We start from the raw sequence: 14,761 nt of genomic DNA on the forward strand, positions 1-14,761 counted from the left end.
ATAATGTGTGTGCGTGAGTGTGTTTGTGAGTATTAGTGTGTGCGTGCGTGTGTGTGTGTGTGTGTATGTGTGTGTGTGTATGTATGTGTGTGCGCGCGCGCGCGCGTAGATAACAATATTTCCCCTTCAAATGTGAACACAACATGTCTAAAGATGATAAAGATCGGTGAAAAGTGACAATAAAAGTGGAAGACCAAATAAATGTGACATGCAATTCCAAATATATATAAACATATAAAGAGCAGAACTGCAGGTAGTGCTTTCAAATGTGGAAATTGCCGTTTCAAACGTGAATAAATTTCAGAACAAATGAAACATTCCAAGTGCAAATGTGATGAGGCTGAAAGGGGATTTAAAACAGATTCTCCACTCCGCCGACTTCTCCTCCTCCAGTAGAGACACTGGCATTAAATACTTTTAAAGGAATTAATAAATTTCTAAACAGGTTATTTATTGATTTCTTGTAGCGAATAACAGCAATAAAAATATTTCCCTTTCCCAATTCCCTACCCTACCTACATTGACTCCATGTTCAGCGGTTTTGGATAAGGTTACCATTCTGTCTTCCAAGTGCTGATTCAGAAGCTGGTGGCGAACCTCGACCAATATTTCTTTTGTTTGAAACTTCCATTTAAAGTAAATGCAGGTTCGTATACATTGAGAAATGCGGAGTAAGAAGGCAGATACCGAAACCCAAAATCTGGAGGCAACTGGAGGTTGGTTGCTTGTTGTCAGTAGGTGCATTACCTATGACGAAAAAGGCATCCACCGCAGAGTATGCTCGCCACTCTGTATGAATGGAAGCATTGAAGCGGTCACCTGTCCTTTCTTATTCCCAATTGATATATGAGGCCACAAATATTACTCATAGAAAATGTCATTAGAATTTGTAACCCATCGGTCTTGGGCGACAAGCACTGCTTTCGTGCCTCAGCAAGATTGCCCACAGGTTCTTTTCATCCAAAGGTTAATGCCTGCTTCATCAATGTAGATGAATTCATGGACTTGTACAAGATGCATGTTAATGCACCACGTTGTATCATTATGCATGGCGCAGATCCTCGCCGAGGTCGGAATTTCTTTTAACGTGTGCATCTTCTAACTTTTTAGCGATATCATCAAGAAACCCGCCAAGAATTTTGCTGATGGGTTGTCCGGGGGACATTTCTATTTTTATTTTTTAACATTTTTTCGGGAGGGGAAAAGGGGGGGGGGGGCTGAGGAAGGCAGATTCTTGAGTGCTCTATTGATCATGCCAACTGTAAAGTCTGGGTGCTTGTCAACAAGGCCGTGGACAACAGCTCTCACGTCGTCAGACATTTTGCAACGTCTGTTATAACCACAATCCATTGTCACTTGAGCATCTCTCTCCTGTGTTCTTTAAACAATTTCAACAGTTGTACAGTACATGTGTATAGTTCATGACTAACAACACAATATGCAGTTTGCAAGTAGCCCTTACTTTTACTTTTAGATATGTCTCGTAAATTCGAGTTCTGTTTGCATCAGCGAGTTTGGAGTAAACCGTTGGAATATTTTCTTTCTTTGCGGTTATTGTAAATAACCAATACCTACTGAGAGTGAAAATCACATCTAAAAATATTAATTGCATTCTATTTGAAAATGCTGTATTTACATTTTATTGATCTGATAGGGTGGGTCATAATGGTACAAAAATGCGTGTCACTTGTGAACTTTCAATGCCACAAAACTTCACCAATGTTAGATTTGCTCTTATTACGTTATATTTAACATAGTTATGTTCAAATTAGAAGGGGAAATACGACTAAATTATATACATGTATATATATGTGTGAGTGCGCGCACGTGTGTGTACGTGAGATACATTCAAATGTATTCAATCAGAAAGAAAAACACAACAAAATGTTAAAAGCCAGGCAATTTTCGTTTCTTAATGCCATATGTCTTTTTTAAACATAGAACATTTTACGTCCCCGTCGACACACTATAAAATTAAGATAATAGATGAATCTCCTTGTGTCGACCCTGTCTGTCAGAGGAAACCCAGGCTGAGATGGAAACAACATCCCACCAAGCAAACAGAAACATTCGATTTACAAAAGCATTCATTCTCATACACGAATCGAACTCACGTCTTCTGCGTGCAAAAGCAAAGAGCTTATCAACTGAATCACAACATTTCGTGCTTGTAATTGTATTTCTAATCTTCTGCATGAGAAAGGTGAACAATGTAAAAACAAAAATTTCTACCAAAAAAAACTGCAGATAGAATTTACTTGATATATTTTATATGAAAACCTAATACTGGTGTACTTCAAATGAATTGTTCAACCTGATACCACATTGTTAAAAGGGGTTGCTTAGGAAACGATTTTCGCAATTATGGATACTGCCAGTCAGATGCTATAGTGACATACAGTCTATCTGTTATAATGGGCCTGGAGCACTAAACTCCATAACAAACGTTTTTGTTATATTATTTGGAAACAAAACACTCCTCGTCTTCCTTCCCCTAAGACATGCCAATAACCCAAGACACTAACGACTGACGGGCGCACCCTCGTACGACTAACGTTTACTTGCAGCTGTTGCAGGTTACCTTCAAATGACGATCATACCGCCTGCACAGAACAACATTTTCTTTGATATAATTTCGTTCTCGATACCTACCGCATTTAAAGTTCCACTCCAAATTCTCGGTGTTGCTGTGTGACATTTAGAAATGGAAACGTTTACGAGCAAAGGAGGCATTGGTCTCATTCTAACGGTTATCGCTTTAAAAAAAAAAAAAATTACTTTAGCGCTATCAGAAAGTGCGAATTGTGCGAACAGTTACCCTACTTGTGTGGAAAAACAATAAACGTGAAATGAACGAACTGTGTACTATTCCTATTCTTCTTCTGGAGAAAGCAAGAGAGCTAAGCAATGCTAAGACTTACGAGGACAGTTTTTATTGTTGTTGTTGTTTTGGTGGTGTTTTTTTTGACTGAGTGAACAACCATGTTACGTACGATCTTGGGTTCATCTTTCACAATACAAAAACCAAGGCTTTACGCACAGGCCAGTGTCGACATAGAAGCAGCACTGTCAGCTTTTGAGAAAATTTTAGTAAGCGTTTTACGATACTTGGAACACCACTGGGTCATATTAGTGCTTTAGATTAGAAGTGCTACAAGTGAGTAACAAACACAAAAAAAGAAAGAGAGATGAAGACGATGGATGTTTGATTCACGGTCAACAAACTCAATAGGTAAAATGGCTGATACATCAACTGGAAAAATAAAAACCAACTGAAAATGTTATGGGTTGAACGCCCTATCTACACTATTAGGTTATTTAAGAGGCGGGACCTTCGAGTTTAAAGTCCATCTCCGAAAGGGCCAAGCCAAACGGGAAATTGTGTAAATGGCCTTCCCATGCCCAAGGACACGACGTCGGCCGAGCTGAGGCTCGAACCCCTAAAGTGTTTCTATCAAGCTAGAAACAAACAGACGTTAGAAAGCGGTTTGTGCATATGTATCGAGTCTTAACAAGCTTTCGATGCTAATATGACACACCCCCTCGCCGATGGCTTTACAAAAACGAGAACAAAAATGTGGCGAACGATGTATCACGTTTCCCTAAATAGTGTTTTAGATTCTCATTGCTTTGCTTGGTGGTAGCATTGTCTTCTGCTCGTCGAAGCACGTACCTAATATCCAATTGCTTTTTCTCACTTCGTCAATGTTTCACCAACCCCCGGGGCAGTGCCACTGACTGAAGTGTCTTTGGGCCGTTCCCAAAGGGGACATTTCTCGTTCAAGCATAGTAGAATTGTAAATGGGCTTACTCATGTCACGCTCATAACTGTGCCTGATCTACAACAGGGAACTGCTGGTTTTTCTTTCCTGATCCTTACTATGTCATTTCCTCTACTTCTTTTGTATGTTTGTCTCTCTCTTGTGACCTGCTAATTCGGGGTGCCTTGATAGTCGAAGCAGACCTTGCGCAGTTGAAGCTAGAGAGGTGAGCAGTCTAAGTCTGATTCCCTGTAAAGACTTCTCTGTTGACACCCACCCCTTGGCGCTCATATTATGACCTTATGCAGTTGCGAGCGCCGTAAAACCCTCTACTATTAAAAAAAATTAATGTTTCACCAATGTTTCACAAAGCTTAGCTACCACGTAGTGTTATTATTTTAATCTGTACATCACGTTATTCTTTCTTCTGATTGATTGTGTCTTCTTCATCTTGGATTGCTAAGGATTTTTCCTCACTTTATATATGCCATCACTACACAACTACCCAGTTTGTGCCTCAGCAGTTGATATTAGGATTTTCACTTCAAAGGGATCGGGCCATTTATTCGAAAAAGCTCCCAATCCAAACCCCACAGTGTACTAGAGACATTGAACCTCTAACCTGTGGGTATTACTCATGTATCCAGTGGAAGGTAAACTCTAACTAAAATCTTTGGATGTTAATTTTGTTAGCTGGTGCTAGTGACATTGTAATTTTGACCTTTGGATGTTACTAAACTAAAACTTCCAATGTTTGTGACGATTGTAAATCTAACCCTTTGGGTTTTGCTCCATTTTCCTCAGATACGAACAACGCCCACTGACACAAGGAGATTGAAGCGAGGCCAGGAACAGCTGGGGCTGTTGTCTCTGTCAACGCATCGACTTCCATTGTTGCCCTCGATCGCGCGAGCTCAGCTGGAACATTTTGATCAATCAGGCCCCAAGTCCATTATCTACATAAGCTTATTTCGGATTACCGGACCAGACCCAGTGCACATGAACTGGTATCCTGATTCAAACCTACGCTGAACAAAAGCTTTGAGTGGAAAAATTTTGGCCACTGCAATGTCGACAAATTACAGCTTGATTCGATGAAACCGTAACATCTCACTTTGCATGAGTGTGATAACCACACAGACATTATAGAATGAGCGTTGACATTTTGAAATATCACTTATGGTGTACATTTTGTTAAAAAGGATCAAAGTGTTTTGCGAAACCATCATAGCGTAAAATAACCTCACGTACAGGACGACAGTTGGTTCTAAGGCTATGACCGTTCTCAACGGAATAAAATACAGGAAACCGTTGATCTCCACGCGGCGGAATACCTACTCTAATTTAAGGAAATAGGAAACACATAACAACTGCAAGAATTATACGAAGACCCCTGAGCGTAATCAATAACTTTGAAAAACGAGGCAGTGAATATTCTCCGTGGGATAAAGTAGCGTGTTAATTGTGCTTTTCCAATTCGAACACGGATTATTACTGGGAAGGAGACTTCGGGAGAACCGGCGTGCGAGGCGGTGTGAAGTGCAATGATCAGCGCAACAGAACTGCTGGTCATTGTCAACCTGACAGAACTGTCCCGCCCCGCCATGGAGGCTAAAGACCCAACGTCCGCCCCGTACAGTGGCGACACGGGAGTAGGTGACGGCAGATTCGACGACGGTGGGGGTAGCGCTGGGGCTGTGATCCTGGCAGGGAATAACAACACAACAAGCAACACTCCTCTCATTACATTCTTGTGTAACTCGAGCGGGTCAGAGGTGGCCGAACTGAACTTTTACCTCAACGGCGTAAGCACTGCGGCGGTCATCGGGCTAGGCGTGATCGGGAACGCTATGGCGATGATCGTGCTCACTAGGCGCACAATGCGAACATCTACAAATTGCTTTTTGACAGCTCTAGCCATCTGGGACACCATAGTGCTGTTGCTGTGTCTTTTGCTTCTCAGTCTCGTAGAGTTGTCAATGCTGTTCCGAGAGCAAGTATTTCCCTACGTTGTGGTATACATCTACCCACTTGCGTTGGTCGCACAAACTGCAACTGTTTGGCTCACGGTATCTTTCACTGTGGAGCGTTACATCGCTGTTTGTCACCCCCTGAGAGCTGCCAGCATGTGCACCATTCCCAGGGCGCGTATGGTTGTCCTCGTTATCTCAGTGGTGTCCCTTCTCTACAACGTCCCGCGCTGGTTCGAGTACACGATCATCAAAGCCACGGATATCTACAACCAGACCTGCATATTTCCTGGGAAAACGCCTTTAGCCAACGACTCTATCTACCATAAGATCTACTTCGGTTGGCTGTACTTCCTAGTTATGTGTTTCATCCCCCTGTGCTCACTAGCGGTACTCAACGCATTCCTCATCGTGGCCGTGCGTCGGTCCAAGCAGCAGCGCAAGGACATGAACGTCCGCCAGTCGAGAGAGAACAACGTGACCATCATGCTCGTCTCCGTCGTCATGGTATTCATCATCTGCCAAGTGCCTGCGCTCATCTACAACATGGCTTACGCCATAGACATGCCAAAGGTCATGACCTCTTTAGGCTGGAACGTCATGAGCAACTTCAGAAACTTTCTGGTCACGCTAAATAGCGCGGTGAACTTCATCCTCTACTGCGCGCTCGGCCAGAAATTCCGCCGTACCTTCGTGCGCACCTTCTGCCCGTGCTTGGTGCGCAAGATGCCTGGACGCTTCCAGTCTTTCAGCTGCCACCACAACAACTTGGACAGCGTGCACAACAAAACGGCGCACAACAACGGCAGCGGCATCGGCAACGCTTACAGTAAAGTGGGCTACAAACAGTGTCGCAAAACGGAGGCGGTACAGAGAGAGGAGCCGGACACGGGGCTGGACATGAAAGTGCTCCGGTCTCAGTACTCCCCTCAAGTCTCCGAGGAGTCGAACGGCTCTGCCGAAATGGCCACACTCTTCGATTCGACTTTGTCGCAAAGGAGTCACATCAAGCTGCTGGCGAGTAACAGTACAAGAGCGGGAAAACCCTGCTGAAATATAAAAGCATATGAACGCAAGCGCACATGCGCTCAAAGGTGCACGCGCGCGCGCACACACACACACACACACACACACACACACACACACACACACACACACACACACACACACACACACACACACACACAAATACACAAAGCGTGCACACACACATACACACAAACACACACATACACACAACACACATATACACAAAAATAGCCTTGAACATAATAAGAGAGATGCTGAAGAAACGGCCTGACTCTTCAAGATATACCTCTGATATGGGCTTTGTGCATCCGGTGTCACTGGAGCATTGTTGTGGATATTTGACTGCCATTTAGGAAATTTGTGTGTACAAGTCTTCACTGGGCCAGACCTGGTAAGAGGAAGCTGGCCAGGATCTTCTACGACCACATGACCAACAGCTTACATCATCCCTCGCCTAATCACACTCCACCCATCCCCCCAAATCGATTGTCTCCCATCTTGTTCCCCCTCCTGCCCACCCCTTCCCCCATCTTTATCACCGCTCCGCTCACAAAATCGCTCACTGTTGTTTTTTCAGTCAGTTACACTGCTCAGAACCTTGATGTTGTCATTGTTCATGATGATAATGACGATGACGATGACGATGACGATGACGATGACGATGATGATGATGATGATGATGATGATGATGATGATGATGATCATGATGATGATGATGATGATGATAATGAATTAACAATGACAGAAATTACTGTAAATTTGTTACGAGTGAGGATAAAAAGTAATGGAAGTTGTTATCTAACGGCTAAGATACTGACACCAGTGACGATAGCAACGCACATGGCTACTCTATAAAATGTCTCGAACCAAACGTTGAAGCTTAAAGTGACGTCACTTTTGTTTACTTCGTGACGTTACAACGGATTGTTTGCATTCTGGAGGAAGCAAGATGGAACTCAGACAGGAAAACACCCATTTCTAATTCTTTATACGCTATAAACTTGGCAAATTTCCAAAACCGAATCAGGAAATTTTGCAGAAATAGCGTAGAGAACCTACTTGTTTGTTGCTGGGTTTGTGAATTTAGTGAAGGCAGAGACACTCTATTTGAAGACGCAAATTCTGGCCACTCAAATTCTTTTGTGGACGAGGAAAACCTTCGATGATATCTGGCATCATAATGAGCAGGATCCCTGTACCTCTATACGAAAACTTGATGACATGCGTGGACTTTTGTCAGTGTCGGTGCCTAGTATTGTTCGTGATAAACACTATATATGAAAAGTACGTGCCCGTTGGATACCCCTTGTATTTATTGATTGAGGAACAAAAAAGGGAGAAGATGAGACCATTCGACGAACTGCTCAACAAGTCTGAACCCCATGGGGCCCTCGCAACTTGCACTAACTTATGGACATTAAATTGCAAGGGAGACGAAATATAGATATATCCTTCTATAGAACCCCATCACAGTGGCTGAATCGCAATTGAATAGACATGAAAGGAGACGAGCGGGTCGTTTTGGGTCTGGGATTTGAAAGCAGAAAGAGGTTTTCTAGGGGATTTTTTCTTCAATTACAACGGTCCCCTTGAAATGGATATCATGCCGCATTACGCACTGAGATGACTGCTTCTTACAATGTTGAAAAGGTATATGTCCCGGTTGAAAAATGCCGTTTTATGACCACAGACTAAAGATCATAACTTCTCACACAATGCTCTCCCACCCACGACAATGCTGCTCCCAACAAAGCAAAGGGCCACAACTTATTGACGATACAAGAGCGAGGGATCCAAATTTTGCCCCATCCAGCCTACTGTCCAGTCCTGATTTGGCTGCCTGTAACGTCTGGTTATTTCCTATTCCGAATTGTTTAAGTTGATGGGCAAAAGTTTGAACACGTTAAGGACCAAGCAAGATCTACCAATTCAGAGCTGCAAAGCATACCAGAAGCTGTTCCTTCTAGAAATAACTGTAGAGGGTAGCAACCTACATACAAAGTCGAAGAGATTATTTCGAGGGACAGTGAAATCTCCAGGTTCGAAGCATTAGATTATTTAAAGATGTTTCACAACTTTCTTTACTTTTTTTCATCCTCGTATGACACTAAACACGACTAGGACGGTGATGTCTGTTTACATTAAGTTACATTTATTTGTTGATGTATTGTTTATTTTTTGCTTGTCAGCAGCTTCGATTTAAGGGGCGGGAGGAGGGGGGAGGTTGTCCAAAACATTCGTTTTCATGCTCTATAATAATCATTTTGTTGAAGTTTCATAATCATCGGCCAGCTCTTCAAATGCACCCAGTCCTTTGTTTTTGTTTCTTTTTTCAGATCTTAAATTTGTCCAAAGTCAAATTCTAAATTTTGAAAGAAAGCAAAAGTACACACTCACAAGTACGACTGTTAGAAGAATGAGGCTGGGTTTTTCTTTCTCTCTCTCCTGAAAAATGTTGCTTTCTGGACTTGGTACATTTGAACAGCTTGCCAACGTAGTGTTATTTACAATTGGCCTGAGAGAGCAATGCCATTGCAGTCGTTCCTCGGTGTCCATTAGAATACTAATTGTTTTATAAGTCTTACGTCATATGTTACTTCATGTAAGAACAAAACTCAATTAGGAACACAATATAGAATTCATTGACTTCATCTTTTGTTATCAATCAGATCACAGGCACTGTGCATATTACATATTACCTGTTTCGTCATCCATCATGTTAATTATTCGGTGAAAGATCAAATATTATACGTTCGCTCCAAAATCGAGTTTCACTTTATTTATTTCTGTAATTTATGCCATAATGAAACCTTGACAAAGTACACAGTGCTGAAGATTGACTACACCGGAGAGAGATATCTTAAAGAAAACTCGACAATACAAATGTGAAGCGTGCTGACAAAATGAGTTACTTCTCGGCTTCAAGCCTGATGGAAATAGGTACATCACACTTATAGGTGAAGTTTTTACAATTTGTAAGAATGAAATATAAAAAAAGGAATGTTATAGTTTTAAAAAATGGTATCAATAGAAAGGCCCTAATGTCGATTTTTGCCCAATTTATCGATTTATGGACTGCGAGAAATAACTCATTTTGTCACCACGCCCCACAAATAGTCGGAAAAATTGTCTGCAAATTTGGTTACCCAAGGATGGGGTGAGCTTAAAGTTTGAGTTTGAGTTTGAGTAATGAGAGGCATATCGGCATAATAATAGCCATAAAATGCTGAGAAAAAGCAAGTCGACAGAAGAATGCAGTAAAGAAGTAGGGCCTGCCAGTTTGAGTAAAGAGAAGCACACCGATACAATAATTGTCAATAAGTGCTGGGACTAAGAGGCAGAAACAACAGAGAGAAGGGAAGTAAAGAAGGAGAACCTACCAGGAACACCCACCAATGACCTGCTGTGACAACATTCGGCGCAAGTCAGGGAGAATATGTGTCACAACGTGGTGGTAACACGCGCTCGGCAATTTTTAGGCACATGAGGTTATTGGATAATCTTTACGCTTGTTAATTTGCCCTGCTTTTGGAGGAAAAAGTATCCAGCTATCTTTGACAGTAGTCGAGATATTTGCGATTGAAGGAGGTGGCGGTCGTCTGGTGTCAGGGATAAAATTAGCGAGAAAATGTCCGTCAAAGTTTGACGACTTCCAAATTTGCAGTGTCCTTGAAAACTAAGAATTTACTTTTTTTTTGTCCCTTGATCACCGTTTTTCAATAAAAATCAAAACTTTAAAAACATTTTTGAATTGACATAAAAGGAGTCGAACCCAAAACAAAACAAAAATCGATAAAAGTTGCGGCATCCATTTCTTTGCTTTCATTATTTTGACGAGCGCCTAATTTCACCACAATGCCTCACAAATTATATGATAAGAGTGAAAAGAAGAGGAGGAAACAGAATGAGGGAAGGAGAGAGAGAGAGAGAAAGAGAGAGAGAGGGAGAGGGACAGAGAGGGAGAGGGAGAGAGGGACAGAGAGACAGAGAGACAGAGAGACAGAGAGACAGAGACAGAGACAGAGACAGGGAGAGACAGAGAGTGAGAGAGAGGGGGGTTGGGGTTGAAAGAAGGCGAAAAAAGAGTAACAGAGAGAAAGAGACAGATTGAGGTTTCGGGTAAAGTAATGGTTGACTAACGTTCTCCTAGTCAGCGAGAGAAAAACTTACACACCTTCTGTATGACGTGCTTGGGTCGAAAATGTCGAACGGGCTGACAGTGTGAGTTCTTTTTCCGAAGTTCACAGACAAAAGAGTGTAACTCATCTCCGCTCACTCATTTACTGTGTACACAATCCTCACTAATCTGCCAAAGGTCAGTTGAGCTGTTTGTCCATTTGGATGCCCATTCTACATACGAATGGACAACTTAAAATAGCAGTAATTTGCAAACCTCTGAAATCTCATAAAATGACCACGTCACAAATTATGCAGTGCGCAGTACAGTGAGCCACTATTTAGTCTTGCTGTCTTGACCTACTGTGAAGCGAAGAAAACTGAACCGCTATGGCTACGTAACAAGATCGTGTGGCCTATCGGAGACCATTCTTCGGTGAACTGTGCTGTGCAGGGGAGAAGGAGAGGGAGGCAAAGGAAAAGGTGGACCGACAACATTGCGGAGTGGACAGGGAAATCCTTCGCCCAAACGTGAGCCCTCGCAAAAAAAACGTGAAAAGTGGAGGCACCTGACGAGGCTCTCTGTCAGGCACCACCCCTGTGATCCTCGTGGAATAGGCTATGGGATCAGTCAACAGTAAACAGTAAGCAGCTGTGTGCAAAAACAAAATAGTAAACACGAGTCGTGGGTCCCCCCCTCCCCTAAAATAAATAGCCACCAAAAGGAAACCTCAGTAAATCAGTAAATGCACATCTACGGATTTACTGATCCTACCTACCTTAACACTATCCCCACCTTGAGCTAAATTAGTTTTGTTTTGGGGGGGGGGGTTGTAGTTGTTGTTTTTTTAGTTTTATTATTTTATGTTTGTTGTTGTTGTTGTTGTTGTTGTTGTTGTTGTTGTTGTTGTTGTTGTTTGTTTTGGGTTTTTTTGTGTTTTTTTGGTGGGGGGGGGGTTTACGGCGCTCGAAACTGCATAAGGTCATGATATGAGCGCGCGGGACACACAAAACATTTTTTAGTTTGGTTGGAATTAATTTTGAATTTTGCCCCGGTGGCGGCCGAAGCCTCCTCTAAACAAGTTTGGACAACCAAGAGATCTTTAACGTGCGCAACTTGCTCAGGGGATCTCCGAGATTTTTCGCCCTTATCCGAGAAGGCTAGGTGTTAGATCATATCTTCATTAAGATCAGGGGTGTGGCTAAAAGACAGCAGTAAAAAAGGATCCAATGAGTAGCAATAGGAGGCTGCAGAAAGAGTCAGGAGCCCGGGGGTGGCAAAAGCGAGAAGGGCAGAAAGTGAAGACGAAAGCAGACGACATAATATGGTTATAAAGCAGGAAAGGAGGAGAAAGGAGAAAAATTTAGAGAATTATATTTTCTGTCGCTGTTAGGTTTTAAACTTGTACCTATTATATGAGAGGCAGACACCTAGATCACAAGAGCACCCCTACATTGGTCTGATCTCAAAAATAGGTTTGACATTAAGTCCGAACAAGCACTTATCTATCATGCTTGTCGTGTAGTATGAATACGTAAAAGAAAGCACAGATTCATTTTTACTCGATTTACCCGGCAGAGGAGAGTAGGATGAGTCGTTAGTGTTATTAGAAAGCAAGGTAAATTTAAAGACAAAATTTTCAGAAAATGAATGTTTGCACGTACACACACACATACACACACACACACACACACACACACACACATACACACACACACACACAAAACACGCGCACACGCACGCACACACGCACACGCGCAAACACATGTATGTGTGTGTGTAGACAGACAGACAGACAGACAGACAGACAGACAGACAGACAGACAGACAGACAGACAGACAGACAGACAGACAGACAGACAGATAGATAGATAGATAGATAGATAGATAGATAGATAGATAGATAGATAGATAGATAGATAGATAGATAGATAGATAGATAGATATCACGACCATATTCAACAGTATACCTACACAGACGCATAAATGGATAATCTATTGAGATTCTAAAGAGCGAGACGATTTCCGAAACACTGAGAAATCATTTTCATTCAAAGAGAAAAGACGATACTTTTGAACATCACAAAGTAAAGAAAAGCCAATATGGAAAACCGACGTAGCCAAATTTAGACAGACCGAAAGTTATCAAAAAGGGCACGGAGTCAAGGAGACATCTACAGACAGATGGAGAAATTGATCTGTCTGTCAAAATAACTAATGCAGCACACACACACAAAAAGATACAGAGCCCTGGAAGTGGGTGAGAGCCATATTTGCTCCAAGACAGAAATAATACAGCCAGGAAAAGTACCCAAAAAGGTTGCAAATTTGTCGTGAAGAACGTTTGAAGGCCAGTCACTCAGAATGAAAAGGGAATGCTACCACTGAATATTACAAGACCCAAGAATAGACACACAATCGTCACTTGGGGGTCTTCTGAACGATTAGAGTTGGGTTGTTTTTTTTATTTCTGTTGTTAGTGTTTTAGTTGTTTTTTTGTGTGTATATTTTTGTTTGCTTTTTTGGGGAGGGGTTTGTGTGTGTGTGTCTGTGTGTGTGTGTGTGTGTGTGTGTGTGTGTGTGTGTGTGTTTTGTGTGTGTGTTTGTTGGGGAGGGGGGTTGTTGTTGTTTTGGAGGGAGGTTGTTGTTTTTGAATTTGTTATTGTTGGTTGTTTCAGATTTTTCTTGTTTGAATTTTTATTTATTTATTTAAATTTTTTCATGCATGTATTTATTCATTTACTGACTTTTTTTATTTATTTAATTTATGAATTTGAGCGGACAAACGTACCAAGCGATATACATATCAATTCAATGTATTGATGGATTTGTATACACTTTATTTCAAGGAAGGTGAACGCTATCTAAAATAAGAGAAATCTGTCGTCATTTAACGTATACGTTTGTTCCGTGTGGTGCTTTTGTTAAAAAATCACCCCTGTATGGATTCGAATCAAGGTCATCCACATGGCAGATCGGCACGACCCCAACAAAGCTAAGAGGCAAGTCCCAATACGACAGAATCGATTGAAATACATTCATCACCCGATGTTGAACGATCGTGTCTATCGTAAAAAAAAAACAACAACAACAACAAAGAAGCCAAACGCTTAATTATAAAGGGCATTTATATCTGTCTAATTAAAAAGTTGAGTCTTAACGGCATAGGGCGTCTGTTTGTTAAATTTGTTTCAGTAAGAGTTTTATTACACTTTCAACATACAAAGATTGTATAAGTGCCTAAGATTAAAGGTGTTACTAGAGAATAACATAAAAAGAAAAGAAGGGGAGGTGATAACGACAATATACGTTTGATAGCATTTTTTTTTAAAGGCACACAACCCCCACAAGAGCAACCACCAACCACCCACGTTCGACACTGAAATCCAGGCCCAGGGTCAGGTTCTTAAAACGGACATCGATGTCGTAAGCAGTCACAACTCACGATCAAATCATATTCCTCTATACGCATTCAATGAGCGCATTTGCGTGGGTTGTCATCTTTTTATGAAATATTGGGTAGTTGCCCCGAAACGCCTGTTCGTTTAGCCTGCAACACACAAATTTCCTTTCCTCCCGCTTTTTTTTTATGATGACGGTGATAAATTGTCGGAGAAGAGCAGCCTGCGGGATTTGCTGTTCCTTGTGGATCTATCTGACTTGAGCCAGAAGCGCAATACTGAGCTGGCGTGTCTGGTATTACGGAGATGAGCTTTCATTTGTTGTTGTTTTTTTGTTTTTTTGTTTTTTAGAAACAAAAACATTCATTTCACAGCCTATTTTGTGGGGATTCTGAGAACGGTGGAGAATACGAAATGGCAAAAATCACAGAAACACCCACTCACTCGCTCACACACACCACACACACACACACACACACACAC

At 41.8% G+C, this 14,761-nt stretch overlaps 2 protein-coding genes across 2 annotated transcripts in view; one reads left to right on the forward strand and one right to left on the reverse strand.

Annotated features, from left to right (window-relative positions):
- Positions 1-6,894, forward strand: part of LOC101850131 (FMRFamide receptor) — a 51,537-nt gene extending 44,643 nt beyond the window's left edge. The window contains exon 2 of the mRNA XM_005090674.3: positions 4,566-6,894. Within this exon, the coding sequence (XP_005090731.1) occupies positions 5,306-6,784 (1,479 nt within the window). The 5' untranslated portion in view covers positions 4,566-5,305 and the 3' untranslated portion in view covers positions 6,785-6,894. The remainder of the gene's footprint in view (positions 1-4,565) is intronic.
- LOC101859070 (focadhesin) overlaps positions 1-14,761 on the reverse strand; it is a gene marked incomplete at its 3' end in the record, with an annotated part of 174,885 nt that overhangs the window by 90,705 nt on the left and 69,419 nt on the right.

Source organism: Aplysia californica, unplaced genomic scaffold (genome assembly GCF_000002075.1).
Source record: "Aplysia californica isolate F4 #8 unplaced genomic scaffold, AplCal3.0 scaffold00020, whole genome shotgun sequence".
In the NCBI taxonomy this organism is placed as follows: domain Eukaryota; kingdom Metazoa; phylum Mollusca; class Gastropoda; order Aplysiida; family Aplysiidae; genus Aplysia; species Aplysia californica.